Consider the following 16,899-nt stretch of genomic DNA (forward strand, 5'->3'; position numbering starts at 1 on the left):
CTACACCATATTCTATATAACTTGTTGAATTCATCTTTCCTCCTCTCCTTCTACATATGAGTATTTCCTAGCTAATGTCTTGAAAACCAATTGAGTCTTTTCAAGAGAGAGTTTATACACAATCTAAGTTCGCTGTTCTTGAGGTTTGGAGTGCTACTACCACAAGAAGAAGGTTGTTGTATCCTGGGAGTCGTTTGCCATTAAAACCCTTTAAGCACCGATGAGGAGGCAATTTCGTCTTAAGGACATAGAACCAAGTTCTAGACTCGACCAAATTATTTAAGGTTTTTCTAACTTTGATTTGAATTATGGTTTCTGTCTTTTATTTGATCTGCATATATGAGTTCTTGATTTTATTATAAATATAGCAATTAGACCATATATTTTACCAACACAAAGCACCTAGAATTGACGTACAAGAGAATACGTACTGTAGCATTAACAAATCAAAAATGTACACAATACTTAAGGTAAATCAAGTTGATACAGTAATGTATTTGAAGAAAATGAGAAAAGTTTACGCTGTTATCATTTTCGTTAGAGCAATCTAGGCAATACTAAGTCCAGATTTTCTATTAATTCCCTGCCTGTGAAATCTTGATTCTTGAATATTTGATCGCTGCAATAAACACTTGAAAGAAGATCTATAGGCAGGTCCAGATTCACAATTTTTTTTTTTTTTTTTTTTGACTTTGTCAAGGGTAACCCAAATGCTTCCTAGGCCCAAGATAAACCCCTTCGGCGCAAAAGTTTAACAGCGGTACAAAAGTTTCAGATCCACGTGTTCCACAACTTAATTAGTAATTCAATCCCTTCTTTTAAAATACTTTTCACTCTTTTTTTTTTTTGAACGCGTGGGGTGTCAATCCATTAATAGTAAAGTAGGAAACATTACAAATATGACTCACCCGGACTCTGGGCAACGACAAAAAAGAGCCATGAATGAGTAATCTAAAGGAACCTAGACTACACAAACATAATGTAACCATGAGATGAAGCTCAAATGCTGCAGAACAAAATCCGACACTACTAAGATGACCGCCGATGACAATCAAAAGATCATCTCAATTTATTCATGTTCCCAAAACCCACCCTAGTCTAGGGCACTCTTGAGAGTGCTTTCCTTTAGTTCAGGAACTTTGCTAGAGGACGAAATCTCCACCGCAGCCAACGGTGGTGCAACTACGACCGGACCCTCTTCCATGCAGCCTTCCCCAGAAGGAGAAGGAAGATCAAATGCCTTAAAGTTTCTCTTACGGCGAGGTTTGACTTCCTCACTAGTCAACTTCCTAGGCTTCAAACCAGTTGATTTGGGATTGTTCTTGCGACCTGGAGGCCGGCCAACCTTCGCCTTCTTGGCAGGAGAGACTAGGAGAATCCCATTAGTATTCATCAGAGCTAGTTCCGGCTCAAAATCCAGAACCACCGATTCAGTGGGAGGGATTACAGTATCAGACCTCTTACGCTTTGAATATTGCACCAAAGCCACAGTTGCAGTTCTCTTCTTCCCAGTGATGGGAACATCAACATAATCATCGACCATCGCTAGCTTAGGTACAGTAACTGAAGCCGGGATCTTTGCCACATGCGTAGCTAAAGCCGACCCCGATATACCAGGAATGAGCGATCTGGGTTGAACAGAAAACATATTCGGCGCGGGAGACCAAGCCAAAACCTCCGCCAAAGTCGGAGCAAACTGACCAATGGATGATGGAGCCCTAACCGAATTAGGGTTAGGGTTATGACCAATGGTGGTCACTACCGCCTCAGGCCCAACACAACCTGAACGTTGATGTTCCAACATCCCACAAACACGGCAAAAACCGACCAGGCGTTCGTACCTGAATCTCACGGTGGCAGATGCTCCAGATGTGAAGTCAAAGATGGATGGAGGGAAAACCTGTCTCACTGGCGCCGACAAGGCATGTCTGATCCTAACCCGCGCCGCCGTACCCTTACGAATGCCCGGCCTGTCAAGATTCACCACCTCCCCTAGCGTGGCTCCAATGAGTGTCACTGCTCCCTCGGTGATAAGAGCCGGAGGAAGTCCCGTGATCTCGACCCACACCGGCACCGAAGGAAGGGGGACAGAAGCAACATTCTGCAGTCCATCGAACTCCGCCATAGCAAGAGCCCACTTGCCAAAGAACCATGGACCACCGTCGACAATCCTCGACCGGTCCTCCATATGAACAAACTGAAAAACATATCGATCCTGGTGCACCCGGACAGACAGACGATTACCAAGCCCCCAAATAGAGGTCATAGTACCCATGAAAGCCTTTGGATCAGCACGACGCTTGGCTGTAACAGAGAGCAATCTTCCCACTGCAAAATGATGGGAGGACACCGCAGCAGCGCCGGCCGGGCCGAAGGACGTACGACCATCCTCCGATATAGCCAGAGCAGCAGCAAGGCGAGCAGTGACGTGATCAACCATGGTATGGAGATAGAGAGGGTGCTGAGAGGAAGAAAGTTTGAGAAAAACCCTAGCCAGAAACCCTAGCAAATAACCCAACCCGAAAACCTCTCTCCTAGATTACGTCTAGATAAACTTCAAATACTCTTCACTCTTAAGATCGAAGTTCCCAGATTCATCTTCACACCACTATGTTAACAAAAACAGTTCAAAATTTCAATAATAAAGTAATTAAAAAAAAAATCTTGCTCAGTTTATACTCTCTGTTAGTACCCACATGTATAACCGACCGTCCCACCCTATGGTTCTCTACTAACTCCAAAACATTGTTAGGAAGCTGTTCCTATGTTATCAAAGTTCTGTATCTTTGGACAAGTACGTTGACTACTACAATACTGCTCCAGCTGTTTAACCCAAGATGCCGTAACAAACTTTAGAAAAAAGAGATCAAATTCTCAAAGGAATGTAAATGACATAAAAGTGTTTCAACATTGATTAACACAGAAACTGATGAACATACGTACACATTATAAATTAATATTTTCTTTTCAGATTAATTTTGCACAATTCCAGAAATCTAAATAGCAGTTACCCGTGCATAACAATCATGGAGCATCAGGCTATTCAGGCAGCAATACAGCAGGGCCATTTGAAGAGATGTACTAGCAAAAAGTACCGAACCAAAATCCTACTATACAACTACAACAGGCTCAGAACTAATGTTTCAAAGGAACTACTCTCATGACCTATATTCACAACAGCATGAAGGACACTAAATGTAGGGGCCCCTTGATATAATTGAGTCATTGGCAAGCCATTGCCAAAAAAATAAAAACAATAACATAAAGGAATGGGGCCATGTATTAACTCTATCACAAACTCTTTCACTGTTTTGTTGAACCTAGAATTTAACCAGGCTACACCAAACTGGAAAAAATGATAGAAAGCAAGTAAAGCACGCTTCTGCTAATTTCTGGCAACATTTTAGAGCGGAACAACCTGTCATCTTCTACCATTAACAAAAGCAATGTGAAAACCTGGAAACAATAACTCTCCCATTCTAAATCCTTAGCGCACACATGTTGCAGCAACCTTTCCGAAAACCCATTTAGGTCCTTCAAGACAGATAAGTAATAAATGTTGACCGGAACAGATGTTGCGCTCATGAAATTAAGGTGAAAACAGAGGTTGAGAGAGAGAGAGGGGTTATGTACGTAGTCGAGGCGGTGAGGTCTGAACTTTGTTCAGGGACTAATACCAAAAGCGGGAAATTTTGGTTTCGCAAAAGTTGTGTTTATCTAACGCCAGGGTGTGCATTCTTCTTCCACAATCGGTTTCCTCGTGATTCAGACATGTATGTGGGGGTAACGGGGTAACGCTCAAGCGCGACTTCGATTGACTGGTACTCAGTCCCTCGTCTTTTTACAGGTTTGGACTTTGGACAGAGTTATTGTTGCGCACGCGGGGTGCAGGAATTGGTGAATCGAAGAATTGGGTTTAGGGTCTACGTGGAAGTGATATAGCCCGATTGAAAATCAGACGGTTAAGCAAAGCCCCAGTATTTTACCTGAAAAAAAAAAATACAACGTACATTTGATCATAGACGATGATTACCGTTGTTAATAAAGGCACCCTGAAAATTCAAAGTAGCTGAACTTAACTTAAGAAGGTTAATCTGAAAATCTCAGGTAGAACAAATCATAGATGGTCGGAATGGATGTTTGGTTACAAAATTGAAGCTCATTTCTTGGAAATAATAATAATAAAAAAAAAAAACAATACAACTATAAACTAACGTAGAGTGTCCTCATCCGAGTTAAACTGGCTGTGTTCCTTGTCAATGCTCACAATTGAGGTACTCACAATACAATAGTCCAACTGAAACACATTGTAACAATAGAGAATAAACTCCACTAATTTGTAGAGAAAAATAACCAAGACATTTAAAAGAAGACTGCTGGCTTTGCTATGCATTTCTCAAATGCAATTTCGCTACTGTCATATTTTTCGTGAAGGTAATCAGGCTGCAGATGCACTAGCGCATCATGGGTCCAATGCTACCGATTTTGTTTGGTGAGACTTGCCTCCCAATTTTGTCATCTCTTTTTGTAACCATGACTGGTTGGGGCCTCCTAACTTTCGTTTCTGTTAGTTTTTTGTTGCTCTTTTTTGCGGGGCGAGGGTTTGGTCCTCCCGTCTTGATGTAATTTCTTCTTTTAATAAATTTTTCTCATCTCCGTGAGGTTCATAAAAAAAATGACTAAAGTTATCCTCAACTCCAAACTATAACGTAGTTGGACGCCATATGAAGCTCGTCTCCTTAATTATTAAACTGGCCACATTTTTCTAGCAGAATGCACTCCAAAAAAAGTAAGTCGGTATAGATAACAACTAAAAATTTTTGCATAATTACATGAGTTTTTGAGGAACTGTGTTCATTCATTAAACTTTAACGATATTACATACCGTAGGGAAAGTGACGCAGTCGGAAGTAACGGGGTTTACAAGCGATAAATAGGGATGGCAATGGGGCAGGTTGGGGATGGGGATCACAATACCATCCCCATCCCCAGGGTCATTCTCTACCCCCATCCCCGCCCCAATCCCCAATGAAAATATATTGGGGATTCCCCGTCCCCATCCCTACTGGGGACTAAGCCTCCAAACCCGCCCCAAATCCCCAATAAGAATTTAATAAATAAAATAATTTTTTTCTCATATTGCCTTTTTTAAAATCAAAATATACAACAAATAAATTTAAAATATGATTAAATTCATAAATCATAATTTAGTGAGTACAAAAGTCAAAACATCATTAAAATAAAAGTGTAGATATTAAAGTAAAGTAATAAATGTATATATTTGCGATTTATATTATAAACAATAAATTAAAATATATATAAGTTAAATATATGTATATATTATTGGGGCGGGTTTGGGGATGGAGATCACAATACCATCCCCGCCCCATCCCCAATCTTAGATAGCGGGGATTGGGGATCCTCATCCCCATTCCCCATTTGTCCCCGAATTCTCCCCCCATTAGGGGCGGGTATCCAATGGAGCTCCGCCCCGCTGGGGATTTTTGCCATCCCTAGCGATAAACCCTAAAAGACATAGTTCTGGAGTCCACCAGAGAAATAGAGAAAAATCTCTAGATTTTATTAAATTTGATATGATAAACTGATTCTAGTACAAAGCATAATGGTGCTTATATAGGCATCCAAAACCCTAAATCATAATCTATCAAGAAATCCTAAAAAAGAATCCAAATTAAAAAGGAAACTAAAAACCTAAAATAAAAAGAATCCTAAAACAAATGTAAGACAAGCCTAAAAATATTAAATCCCGAATCGGATAATTAAAACGATATATTTTGGCCTAAATCTCTTAGGGCTCACTAAAGTGAGTCTTGAAGATCTCATCGTTCCCATTCTGGAAAGGTATCATGCGTCTCAAATAGACATTGCCAAAAGTTGATCAAATCTGATTCATAATTAAGACCTGACTTTTCGCACGAGAAACCTGAAAAGTCCAAAACCAAATTTTCTTGGATATTGCAGCGGCTAGTAACCTCATTATGCGTAAATTACCTATTTTCCAATCACTCTTCTTGATTTCACGCATTTTTTTTATTTTTCTAGTTTTCCGGCTAAACCAGGCTCATTCTTGTCCTACATAAGAAAGATACTGGAATTACAATGATACTAAGGACTTCTTAAAACTACAGGATCACATCGGTACAATCGTACAAGTTATATGGTTGTGATTCCAGTACTTACATTAAATTTGGAGTACTGTTATTAACACACCTTAAATTTCTATTCACACACCCTTCCTTTTTCTTATTCTTTAAAATTCACATATATATTTTAGTAAATGTCTTAACTAATCTTCTTTTGCAATAAAAATATTTGCTATAAAAATTATGTCAGATGCTCTTTTCAATCTTACAACATTTGTCTATCCAGTCTTTAATTTTAAATAATGGATGCTTGAGCATGCAATGACCCTAAATATTGAAGTGTTTCAAAAACTGCTTATGATTATTTGGGGCATATGGAAAAATAGAAATGCCACTGTGGTCCAATCACAAGCCCAAATTGCACAGGATATTATTTGTAGTACAATGGCATGGTATCATGATTACCAGCACGCTCACTGTCATAATACAAAGTCACCTATTGCACAGAAGAGATGTGGCTACCTCCTGTGGCTGGTAAACTAAAGCTCAATGTAGATAGAGCTTTTTCGCCTAATCAAACTGAGGGAGGAGTTGGAGGTGTTCTCAGGGATGTTCATGGTACTTTCATTGCAGATTTTGCTTACCATGTGAACTTTGTGTCAACTCTGCCAAACAGGTTGAACTTTTAGCTCTTAAAGCAGGTCTGCAGCTGTTTCAAACAAGGCAGATTACAAACTGTATTGTAGAGACTGACTGTCTTGTTGCAGTCTCAGAACTTCAACTTGAAGATTATCAAAATCTGGAGCACGAAATATATCCAAGTTTGACTTCAAAGCAGGAATTGGGTCTCGCTTTCCCCCATACACCTAGAACTGCAAATGTAATTGCTCACAGGCTTGCAAGTGAAGCCTATGAATCTGTTAAAAGATTAGAATGAAATGTGGTTGTTCCTGAGCTGCTTAGAGATGTTCTAAGCTTTGATTGTAACAATATTGGCTCAGAACAACAAAAATTATCACTCCTTTACTCAAAAAATAAATAAAAAAGGTTACACTAGGAGTTTTTTTTTTTTTTTTTGGAAAGGACATGAGCGGTATTTAAGTAAAATAAATATGTTATGGTTGACAAATCCTCTTCTTTTAAATATAGTATAGATTAAAATAATTTGGCTTTAATGAGAATAATCTCAAAATACATTGTCTAGTAAATTATAATCGGTCATAGTACGTAAAAACCAGGGTACTATAGTTTTTTATTTTTTAGATTATCAAGAAATTATTGGATATTGATGGAAATTATATCGTTTTGGATAAAAAAAATAAAAAAATAAAAAAAAACTTATAATTATCTAAAAACATACTGAGAACAAAATATCAGAAAGATATGAAATTAGTGCTTGTAAAAAACAAAAGTTTCAGGAAAATATTGAGGATATCAAAGATATTCTAGTCCTTGCTTTGTATGCATGCTAGTCATCATCTTCATTCATTTTTTGTTTTGTATGCATGCAGTCATGACCTTGGAAATGCTATGATAAAGCTCACCAAGCTAGTGTCCATAGCTCCTTGCAAGTGCTATAAAAACTAATTAAGCTGAGCTTTCTGTTGGTGTTAATTGAATGAGCTAAAGGATACCAAAACTACGGAGATAACACTCTCCACACAAGATTGGATAGCTGCTAAGTTCGCATTCTTGTCATTCCATTGCATAGTTCCTAATTGATTCCGTTGCCAGTTTGCCACCATTCTTCTTATGGTACCCAAAAGAGATCCCTCTTAATTAAGGAACAATCTCCTAATTCATCCACTTCATAAGCAATATATGTGATATATTTTATTTTGACGATTAACTATCACTGTCAGGACTCAAGTGACTAACCGAACTTGGACTTAATTTCAATTTAGATTATAGTTTATTAAAAAGGTACACCATGAAGATATTAACTGGCCACGAAGATGTGCCTGCAAATAGTGAAAGTTCCCTTCTTAAGGCTGATGCTGATCAACCTATTTCTATTGCCAACGACGCTAGTAGATCTGATATTCAGTTCTATTCTAGTAGTGTTTTCACAGGAACATGTGAAAGGCCTAGACCACGGTGTTACCGCAACGTACTGGTTTTGGCGTTAGCTATGATGGGACGAAGTATTGTGGTAGAGAACTTGTGGGGGTAAAATGGGGCAGGGTACATCAGAATGCCTACAGTTTATGACAAGTACATGAACATGTGCTTATACGTAAAGGCTACAATATCTGTAAGAAACTTGGCAATGTAAAACGCTAAAAGCTTCCCTATCTATTAGCAATACTAGCTAGCTTTACCAACACAGAGATGAATAATCGCTTCATCTGTCCAGTTGAAGTCTCGAACTAGTGTAAATGACTTTCTCATATGAATAGGAGGAATTTAAGACCATTTGGTCGATCACACTCCTGCAACTACAGATATCATACTCTCATAACAGATGAGTCGAATGCACACGACTGAATAACTTTTCTCTGCTTCACTCTCTCCCATTTCTCATTCCATTCCATTGCATACTTTGTGTGCATACTTTGTATGAGGAACAAAGTTGTCTTGGGGAAGATGGAATACGAGCCTTAGTACATGATAATACCTGGTTTGGATTCACACTAACGATCTCATTGGGTGTTTCTTTTCCAGAAGGATATCAACACGTTAAATCGGATCAAACTCAGTTGAGTTCAGCTCCTAACGTTGTGCAACAGCAATGCAGGTAACAAATAATAAATGGTGGAACAAAACCATGCTGAATTTCTGCATTCAGGATTTGATAAAATATACAGATATATGCCATCTGCCACCCCAATTAGTGGTAAATAACAAGTACTGTTCAAGCAACAATAGTACACATTCCAAAGGGATATGAAATTACAAATGAACGAGCTCTAACACCCCTAACGAATGTGTTACCTAGGGTAAGGCTCCAAACTATCAAAAATACCAAAAAGAAGAGATGACTTTAGTCTCTTCCTTTGGGCTAAACTGCTAAACAAAAAAAAAAAAAAACAAAAAAAAAAGGGAAGAATAAAAAAGAAGCCTACAACAGATAAACCCTAATTTCTATCAGCATGAAGATAAATACCCTAATTTGACGTTAAAAATAAGGTACACTATTGGCTTTGCAAGTCTTGTTTGACTAATAGTCTAGATAAGAACGGTGAGACTGCAGCTAGTAGTGCCTTGGGACACTCTTCATGAGGAAGATGACCGCATCCTGAAATCGCGACCAGTCTCTGCATGGACAATGTTTCAATGTCAGAGAAATTTGTAAAAGGAGATCAATATAAATTACATTCTGCTAGATTCTATGCAGTAGCTGAGATTACTGATTCAAACAGATAGGTTTTACATATCTAAGCCTGGTAGCCTTTAATTGATGTGCCTAGATCCCAATATACTCATGGCAAAATTATATAAGAGTAAAAGCAGAAACTTACAGAATTTACAAGTTTGGAAGCCATAGCTTGAGAAGATTTTAGAGAGACGAGAGCGTCTTCAGCACCTGCGATGACCAACACTGGCATTTCTTCAACTGCCTTCAGCAACGATTCTGCATTTTTTGGTGAAAGAAATGTCTCATGTGACAGTCTACCTATCTCGTGGAGTGCTTCATCCCATCCTTCTACACATAGAGGGGCCTGACAGAAGATTCAGCAAATAAGTCATTTCAAAAGACAATAGCAACAATCTTTCAATAGTGTCTCTCATCTTCTTGAGTTTGCTCTTTGAACTGATTTCCTTTTTACCCCTTTAAAGTAACAAAGTCTATATGTGATTTTCCAGGGCATACCTTATAAAGGCTCAAAACATCCGTTGTCAACTTCGTAGCATCATACCATGCACGCCTGTTCACCACTTGAGTAATTTCTGTTCGTAGTAAAGGACGAACCAAATGCTTTTTCCCAAGTGCAGTTCTTAAGAGTATCCTTGCAAAAGCAGGGACCACTTCTCTTGACAAGCTAACATTTAGCAACACTACCCCTTTAATTGTAACCTGAATTGCATAACAAAAGATATTTTTAAAATATTTTACAGAACTTAAAATCATTTGCATAATGGAAATATATGAAAAAGAATATCACCTTCCCCTTTCTAGTAAAGGGTAGTAACACTTCTATCTCTTCCTGTGGCCCCTTAGTTATCCCATCACATTATAAGCCACCTTGAGTGGAAGCCTTGGATTACTATATTACCCAAAACTAACAATTCCTATCACATTATAAGCCACGTGGAGTGGAAGCCTTTTACTGAGTAATCATGTATTATAAGCCACCTGGAGTGGAAGCCTTTTACTGAGTAATCATGTACTCTTAACTAACAATTCCTAGCCAACTTCAGCAATATTGGACAAATAACAAAGAAATTTTGGAGAAAACATATTAATCAAACAAAAGCATTCAGTTCATATGTGGCTCCTTATCCAATCACATTATATAACACAGCTGGTGTGGAAGACTTGGAGAACTATTGCCACAAAATTATGTAGCATTTTATTAACTAAACATATACTCCAAACTACAAATTTCTAACTAACTTCAATTATGTTCGCAGTTGGCCACAGAAAAGAATTTAAAAGTGATATCAATCAAACAAAAGGACACAACTCATCCACGGTGACGAGCATATGCCAAAAATCACAAGGCTATAATCCTGATAAATTCTTTTATGGTACTTTGAGGGGAAAGATCACAAGCTCAGTTACTAATTAAGTACTGATTCAGGGATATTTCTTGGAAAGGCTAAGTTACACATGTTGGAAAGGCAATGAAGCATAAAGTCATCCAACTAGTTTAAACAATATCTGGTAAGAAAACCAAAAAGGCATACTCACGTTGAAAGAATTTGATGATGCTTGTACTTTTTGCGCCGCCATCAAAGCCAGAAGGCCTCCATCATCATGACCAATAAGCACCACTGAAGAAAACCCCATTTCAGAGCAGAAAGAAAGAAGTAGATCAACCTGAAAGATGAATTCAACAAATATAAGATCTACAAGGAAAACACGAACCGTGTAAAAGCCATATATGGAAGGAACCATATGAGCAATAAAGCAGCAATGCAGCACCGTGTTTAGTGGGTGGATAAATAGTGACTGAAATGTCACAATTACTAATGTAACTGTGACTGAAATGTCACAGTTTTTCTAAATGTCACCCCAGTTAGAAAAACTGTTTACTACATTTAGCCTACAGCCTACAGAACAAAGTGAAATGTCAAAATTACTTCACACCCACTTTCCACTTACTTCACCCTACAGTACATATCTAGGGCAAGGAACAATCGCTTGACCCAGTGGGTGGTAAACATCAGCTATGCAGCTAAACGTGTCGCCTGTCCCCTTTCCACTGCTAAATCTCTCATCTGATCAGTGTACTGTTGCAAGATCATATTCAAACAGATCTCTCATCTGACCAACCAGTACTAATGTTTATCTGCCACATTTGTACTGCAACGCACAAGTCTACTCGTAGAAATAAAATTCAAGTACTATGACTACTGGACTTTGTAGTAAAGTAATGTCTGCTCCCGTTCCCTTATCCCCTTTATATTTCTCTTCCCATTTCCGGAAAGAAAAAGATAAGACTCTGACCCAACTACAACAGTGTTCGTGAACCTCTGCTGGACACATACCCAATTCAAGGGGGTAAGGTACATGGAAGTTATGAAAGAGTAACTAAAAGTGATAGCCATTTACCTGAGATTCAAGTTTATAAGGATTAGGCATTTCTTTATCCTCCCAATCTTCCTGTCGCAGCCTTGAGGTTAGGCCCCAACCAGGTCGATCAAAAGCAGCAACTGTGCAACCCACCTGCCGAGCCAGCGTCCCCATCACATGCCTCCATGAGAAGATTCCTCCACCAAACCCATGCACTAACACAATACCAAACTGACCACTGCCTTCCATGTCTTTGTTTGGATTCCCAGAATTTAGTTTACCACCCTCATCCCCTTCACCAGCATCGGCCAGTCTTAAGACAGGAATTTCTTCGGAAAGAGCAGGAGAAGCTGTAGAACCATCCAATAATGGTATATATAGAGAAGATCCATGAAATTGGTTGCTGTAGCTCCTGTGGAGATGATTTTGGCCTTTAGATAACAAACTTAACGGATGCCTATCTAGTTTTGGCCTTCCCATAGCTGTTTTAGGGGAGCTGCAGCTTAGATTTGACTCAAGAAATGCAACGGATGATAAGGAACGAGGTGGTGAACCAGGCAAGCTAATCTTGTAATGAAGAGTCAGCCCCTGGCATGTGATGAATAAGCTGTCAATGTCAGCAACTACTCTGACTGGGAGTTCCCCTTCTTCTCTAGCTGTAGCAAAAGGCTTGCGCCTCATTTCACTGTCACTTTTTGGGGTCTTTCCTCCCGAGGGAGTGGGAGATCTTGGGACCTTCTGATAGCCAGAGAAAACATTTTTGCATGAAAGAACCTGTCAATTTGATAAACAAAGTTTTATCACAAACCAGTAAAAGCGACGGTCATTGTTGGATAATTAGTACTATACAAGCAAGTGCAATAAAAAGTAGAAGAGGCCTATTAGTGAGGAAGAAAACTCGATGTAGGAAAGAATTTTGAAAAAATAGAGAAGTGTTCAAGCAACTCGATGTAGAAGAGGCCTATTAGTGAGGAAGAAAACTCGATGTAGGAAAGAATATATTCATTTATATAAAGAAAGAATTTTGAAAAAATAGAGAAGTGTTCAAGCAACTGCAATAAAGTGTAGAAGAGGCTTGTTAACCAGGAAAATAATTTGATTCATTGAAAAAATATATCTATTATCTAAAGAAATTACATTAGCAAATTCTCCATTTAGATCTGAAATATATATATTATACGATGCTAGACCCAGATGGATCCATGCAAACACACAGAAACACAATTCAGAGAAAGAATGACTCTTCTGCATTTAAGAAAGGCATATTTGAGTTTAAAACAGAAACCTTATGCAAACTTACAGCTTCTGGATCAACTCTGTGAAACAGGAGCTTTCTCCTTGCTCTGCAACTTGTTCTATATGCAACCACAGTATGTCCAAGGGCAAAAACTACTGATGAGAGAAACAGAACAGGCATTCCCCATGACTTCTTCAAATGGAGCTTCTGCCTTGAGAGGGAAGATGAAGCTTCAGCCTCAATTTGAGAATTTACAGTGAAAACACAAACTTTGACTGAAAGAACAAGAATTGAGGTAAAGGAACAGAGAGTCACAGTTCCAAGGTATGGACCGTGTGATAGAGAAGGGCCATCGCACATGGAATACACACCTGCAATCATGAAGCTATTCATGAGGACATTTTCAATAAAGCTCAAATTTTAATTAAACATTTGAAATAACTGCCGTGCAAGGAAGATTCATAGGTAGCCCCACTTTGTTCATCAAATACTAGTCTGCCAACATTGGGTTATAAATAAAAACAGTTACGCGGTCACTAGAAAACTAAAAACCAGCATCTACGAAGCCAAATACTTAAACAAAGCTCAACTAAGCTAGAATCATGCGTTTTCCTCCCATTCCCAGATAGCAAGTATAAGCTCAAATTTTAGAAATTCCACACTTACTTCATGCTCATTTCCTTAATATTCACAACATCAAAGACATCAACTTCACTCGAGATGGTCTAAAACCAAAAAAATTAAAAATCAACTTTTAAACATGTTTACTACAATTTTGTAATACCATGAGTCTTAAGGGGATGTAATACCACAAAATCAAACACAACCACTTCACTCGGCTGATTTTTTTTTTTTTTTTTCCTCTCAGTTTACTGACGATCAGATTATAAAAAATCAAAAATCAAAAGTCTCCGTGCGTTTTTAGCACAGTATTAAAACAGAAATTTCAAATTTTTGAGCAATAAACAGCAAACCAAACCAGCGATATCAGTTTTTTTTTCCATTAAATCAATGATATACCAAAAAAATAAAATCCAACTCCTCTCTTATCAAGTTTTCATCAACTACCTCAGACAAAAACAATTTTGAAGAAAACATTAGGTAGCAAATAATTTCCCAAAAATAAAAAATAAAAAATCCTCACGAATAAGGAAAAATATGATAATTTGATCTCTTTAGGGAGAGGAATATCACAATGCAATTCGGCAGATACAAAAAAGTTAGAACAAAATCGAAAGAGAGAGAGAGAGAGAGAGAGAGAGAGTTACATGTAATGATGAGAGATCTGATGAAGGAAACAAGAGGAATATCGACGAGCGAGCTCTTGAAGGCGTATCGATGCAAATGCTCTTTGAAGCCGTAGCACGTGACGCACGTGAAGCTGGATATCAAGACGCAAGGCACCATGATATCCCCTATGGCCACCAGCACCGGCAGCGACGACACGAGCAGCGACGCCACCATCGCCACCATGAAGAACACCGTCCTCACGCATCTCCGAGCCTTCTCCAGAAACAACCCTCCCTTCGCCGCCATCACCAAAATGATCCGAAGGCTCACGGCTGCTGCTGCTGCTGCTGCTCACACGCGCACACCACCAAAATTCACCAAACTTACGCTTGATCGGCCGGTCCCGACTTCAGTGAAACCCTAGCCGAGAATGAAGACGAGGTCGGAAACTGCTGAGGCGGCGGAGGAGGCGATGGCTTTTCCGCCATTCTCAGGGGGACAAAACGGTCAAATTCAGAAGGATTGCTCTGGCGCCAGCCAGGCCTCCATCACAATAGTAATGGTAAGATTCCCAATTTGGGCTGGGACTGTGGCTGTGGCTGGTTTAGGGTTCCTGACCAGTGCAGAGAGAGAGAGAAGAGAGAGAGAGAGAGAGAGAGAGAGAAAAGAGAGAGAGGTTTTGAAATGGAATCAAAGGCTTCTTCTTTGGGTGGTTTTTTTGAAACGTCTCTCTCTTGTCGCTTCTCTTCTCCTCTCCTCTTCTTCTTCTTCTTCTTCTTCTTCTTCTCCCTTTTTTTTTTTTTTTTTGAAAGGCTTCGCCCTTTTTTTTTAATAATAATAATAAAAAAAATATTTTTGAATTTATTTTTTTTACTGGTGGGTGGGGTTCTTCGTTTACATCGTTAAATCTGCCTGTATTTTTCAGAATTCTCGTCACGCTAATTGGGAATAATTCAGCCTGTTGCATAACTGGCAGGTCCCTTCTATTTTTCATTTTTTTACGAATTTACCCCTGGCCGTGGCCTGTAATTCACATTTTCGATTGGACCAAACTGCCCTTTCCGTTTTCCTTTTCGAGCTAAAAAGGGTGAAGCCGCGACCTCACTTACAGAAGGCAAGCAGTGGAAAAGCCGAAAAGGGTAAGCAAAGAAATAAGCGGGGTAAAATGTTTACTGTAAGTTACCATTTGGTCCCCAAAAATAAAGAATTACAACTGGATGCTCTATCTGATCATCACATAACAATCGTCATTAACACTATAATTAGGCTAAGCTAAATCTGGACAAAAGCATAAATGTCAACAATTGATACCATTTATCAAATCCTGCTTGCTTATTCCAGCTAAAATTATGCATATCGTGATGTATATGCAAAAGTATTAGTTATTAAGAAGTATTTTGTAAGTGTAGGGAAAATGTCTACATATTTGAGATCAGAGTACTTAGTTTGTTTGGGTTAAGTTATCCTTGGGGTTTTTTAATTTATTTATTTAATTTCCTTGTTGTTCTTTAGTCCTTTTCTTATCATCAAAAATTAGTACCTATTTTCTTTGTCTTAAACAAATAAATAAGTAATCTTGAAAGTTAGTATGTTGTAGCAGCTTCTTCCTACAAGTTGAGTTATGATGCTAGTTGATCATTTGATTGCACCTCACATTCACCAGTTATACATCTTCATATTATAAATGATATGTGATCTTCTAGCTCATAATAAAAGTTTAGGATCGTAGCCATCTTGTTATTTAAATTCAGTTAATTTTGGAGTAAGGGTGATTTAAAAGGGGTTTTTGATAGATCCAATGTATTAGATTTGGCCTAGATATTAGGTATTAGGTTAGCGCCAATCTTAGAAACAAGCCTCGCCAACTCTAAATTCCTATCATGCCGCTAATGCCAAGGGAACAAAGTCACTTCATGATTTTTCTTTTTCTAATGAACTTCTTTGACAAGTCTAGAGAGATTAGAGGTCACTCGAACGAATATGCATCACTCTGACACTTTGCTTGATATTGTATAGAAAAGTGTTACAATCTACTCAATATCTTTGAGTATTAAATTCAGCAATCAATCTCATCACCAATTCAACGATCAATCTCATCACACATTCAGCGATCAATTCCAATCAATCTCACCACCAATTGTGTTATATACTATAATTAAGTACATATTCACATGACCTCATCTCTAAGAATTCGATGCTTCCCAAACTTGCCAAATAATTTGTCTACGTCTGCAAGCACAACTTCACAAGCAATCACATCAAATCCTAATTTCCCTTTGTATTAATAAAAACAAAAATACTTAAATAAATAAATAAAACCCAAAAAAAGTTGAATAATGTAGGGGCAAAATGGGGAAGGAGAAGAATTATTTACAAACGAATTAGAGCAGTAAAAGTAGCTGAGGTAAGGCGTGAAGCCCAAGAACGTGACCGTTAGGAGCATCGTGGTCGGGACCAGAAATCTAAAAACGCCCACTCGCCTACGCGTCACGTCGTTTTCACTTCCTAAACCTCTGTTGGGCCGGTCGGGCCCCCACTTTCCCCCACTGCTCTCCCTCCCCCACGTGGCATTCCGGGAACGCGCGCCCACTCTCTCCCGAGTCCCGCCGGCTCGGTTTGTTTCGGGCCGGGTTTTTCATCGGATTCCC

At 38.7% G+C, this 16,899-nt stretch overlaps 1 protein-coding gene across 2 annotated transcripts; it reads right to left on the bottom strand.

Moving 5' to 3' along the window:
• Positions 1-8,856: 8,856 nt before the first annotated feature.
• On the bottom strand, positions 8,857-15,038 carry LOC133725150 (uncharacterized). 2 transcript variants are annotated; one of them, XM_062152282.1, is made up of 7 exons: positions 14,290-15,038; positions 13,070-13,392; positions 11,824-12,558; positions 10,960-11,088; positions 9,919-10,122; positions 9,566-9,766; positions 8,857-9,361 (listed from the first exon to the last, which is right to left on the bottom strand). In XM_062152282.1, the coding sequence occupies exons 1-7, from the start codon at positions 14,555-14,557 to the stop codon at positions 9,239-9,241; spliced, it is 1,983 nt and encodes a 660-aa protein (XP_062008266.1). In that variant the 5' UTR covers positions 14,558-15,038; the 3' UTR covers positions 8,857-9,238. The 2 variants fall into 2 exon arrangements, with proteins under 2 accessions (XP_062008266.1, XP_062008267.1); XM_062152283.1 differs by having other exon boundaries at positions 13,085-13,392; positions 14,290-15,036.
• Positions 15,039-16,899: the final 1,861 nt, after the last annotated feature.

The sequence above is a fragment of the Rosa rugosa genome, chromosome 1 (genome assembly GCF_958449725.1).
Source record: "Rosa rugosa chromosome 1, drRosRugo1.1, whole genome shotgun sequence".
In the NCBI taxonomy this organism is placed as follows: Eukaryota; Viridiplantae; Streptophyta; class Magnoliopsida; order Rosales; family Rosaceae; genus Rosa; species Rosa rugosa.

Coding starts and splice junctions, on each gene's coding strand:
- LOC133725150 (XM_062152282.1), bottom strand. CDS start 14,557: ATGGCGGCGAAGGGAGGGTTGTTTCTGGAGAAGGCTCGGAGATGCGTG. Junction 11,089..11,823: donor CTTATAAACTTGAATCTCAG/GTAAATGGCTAT, acceptor TTCATCTTTCAG/GTTGATCTACTTCTTTCTTT. Junction 9,767..9,918: donor ATGTTTTGAGCCTTTATAAG/GTATGCCCTGGA, acceptor ATCTTCTGTCAG/GCCCCTCTATGTGTAGAAGG.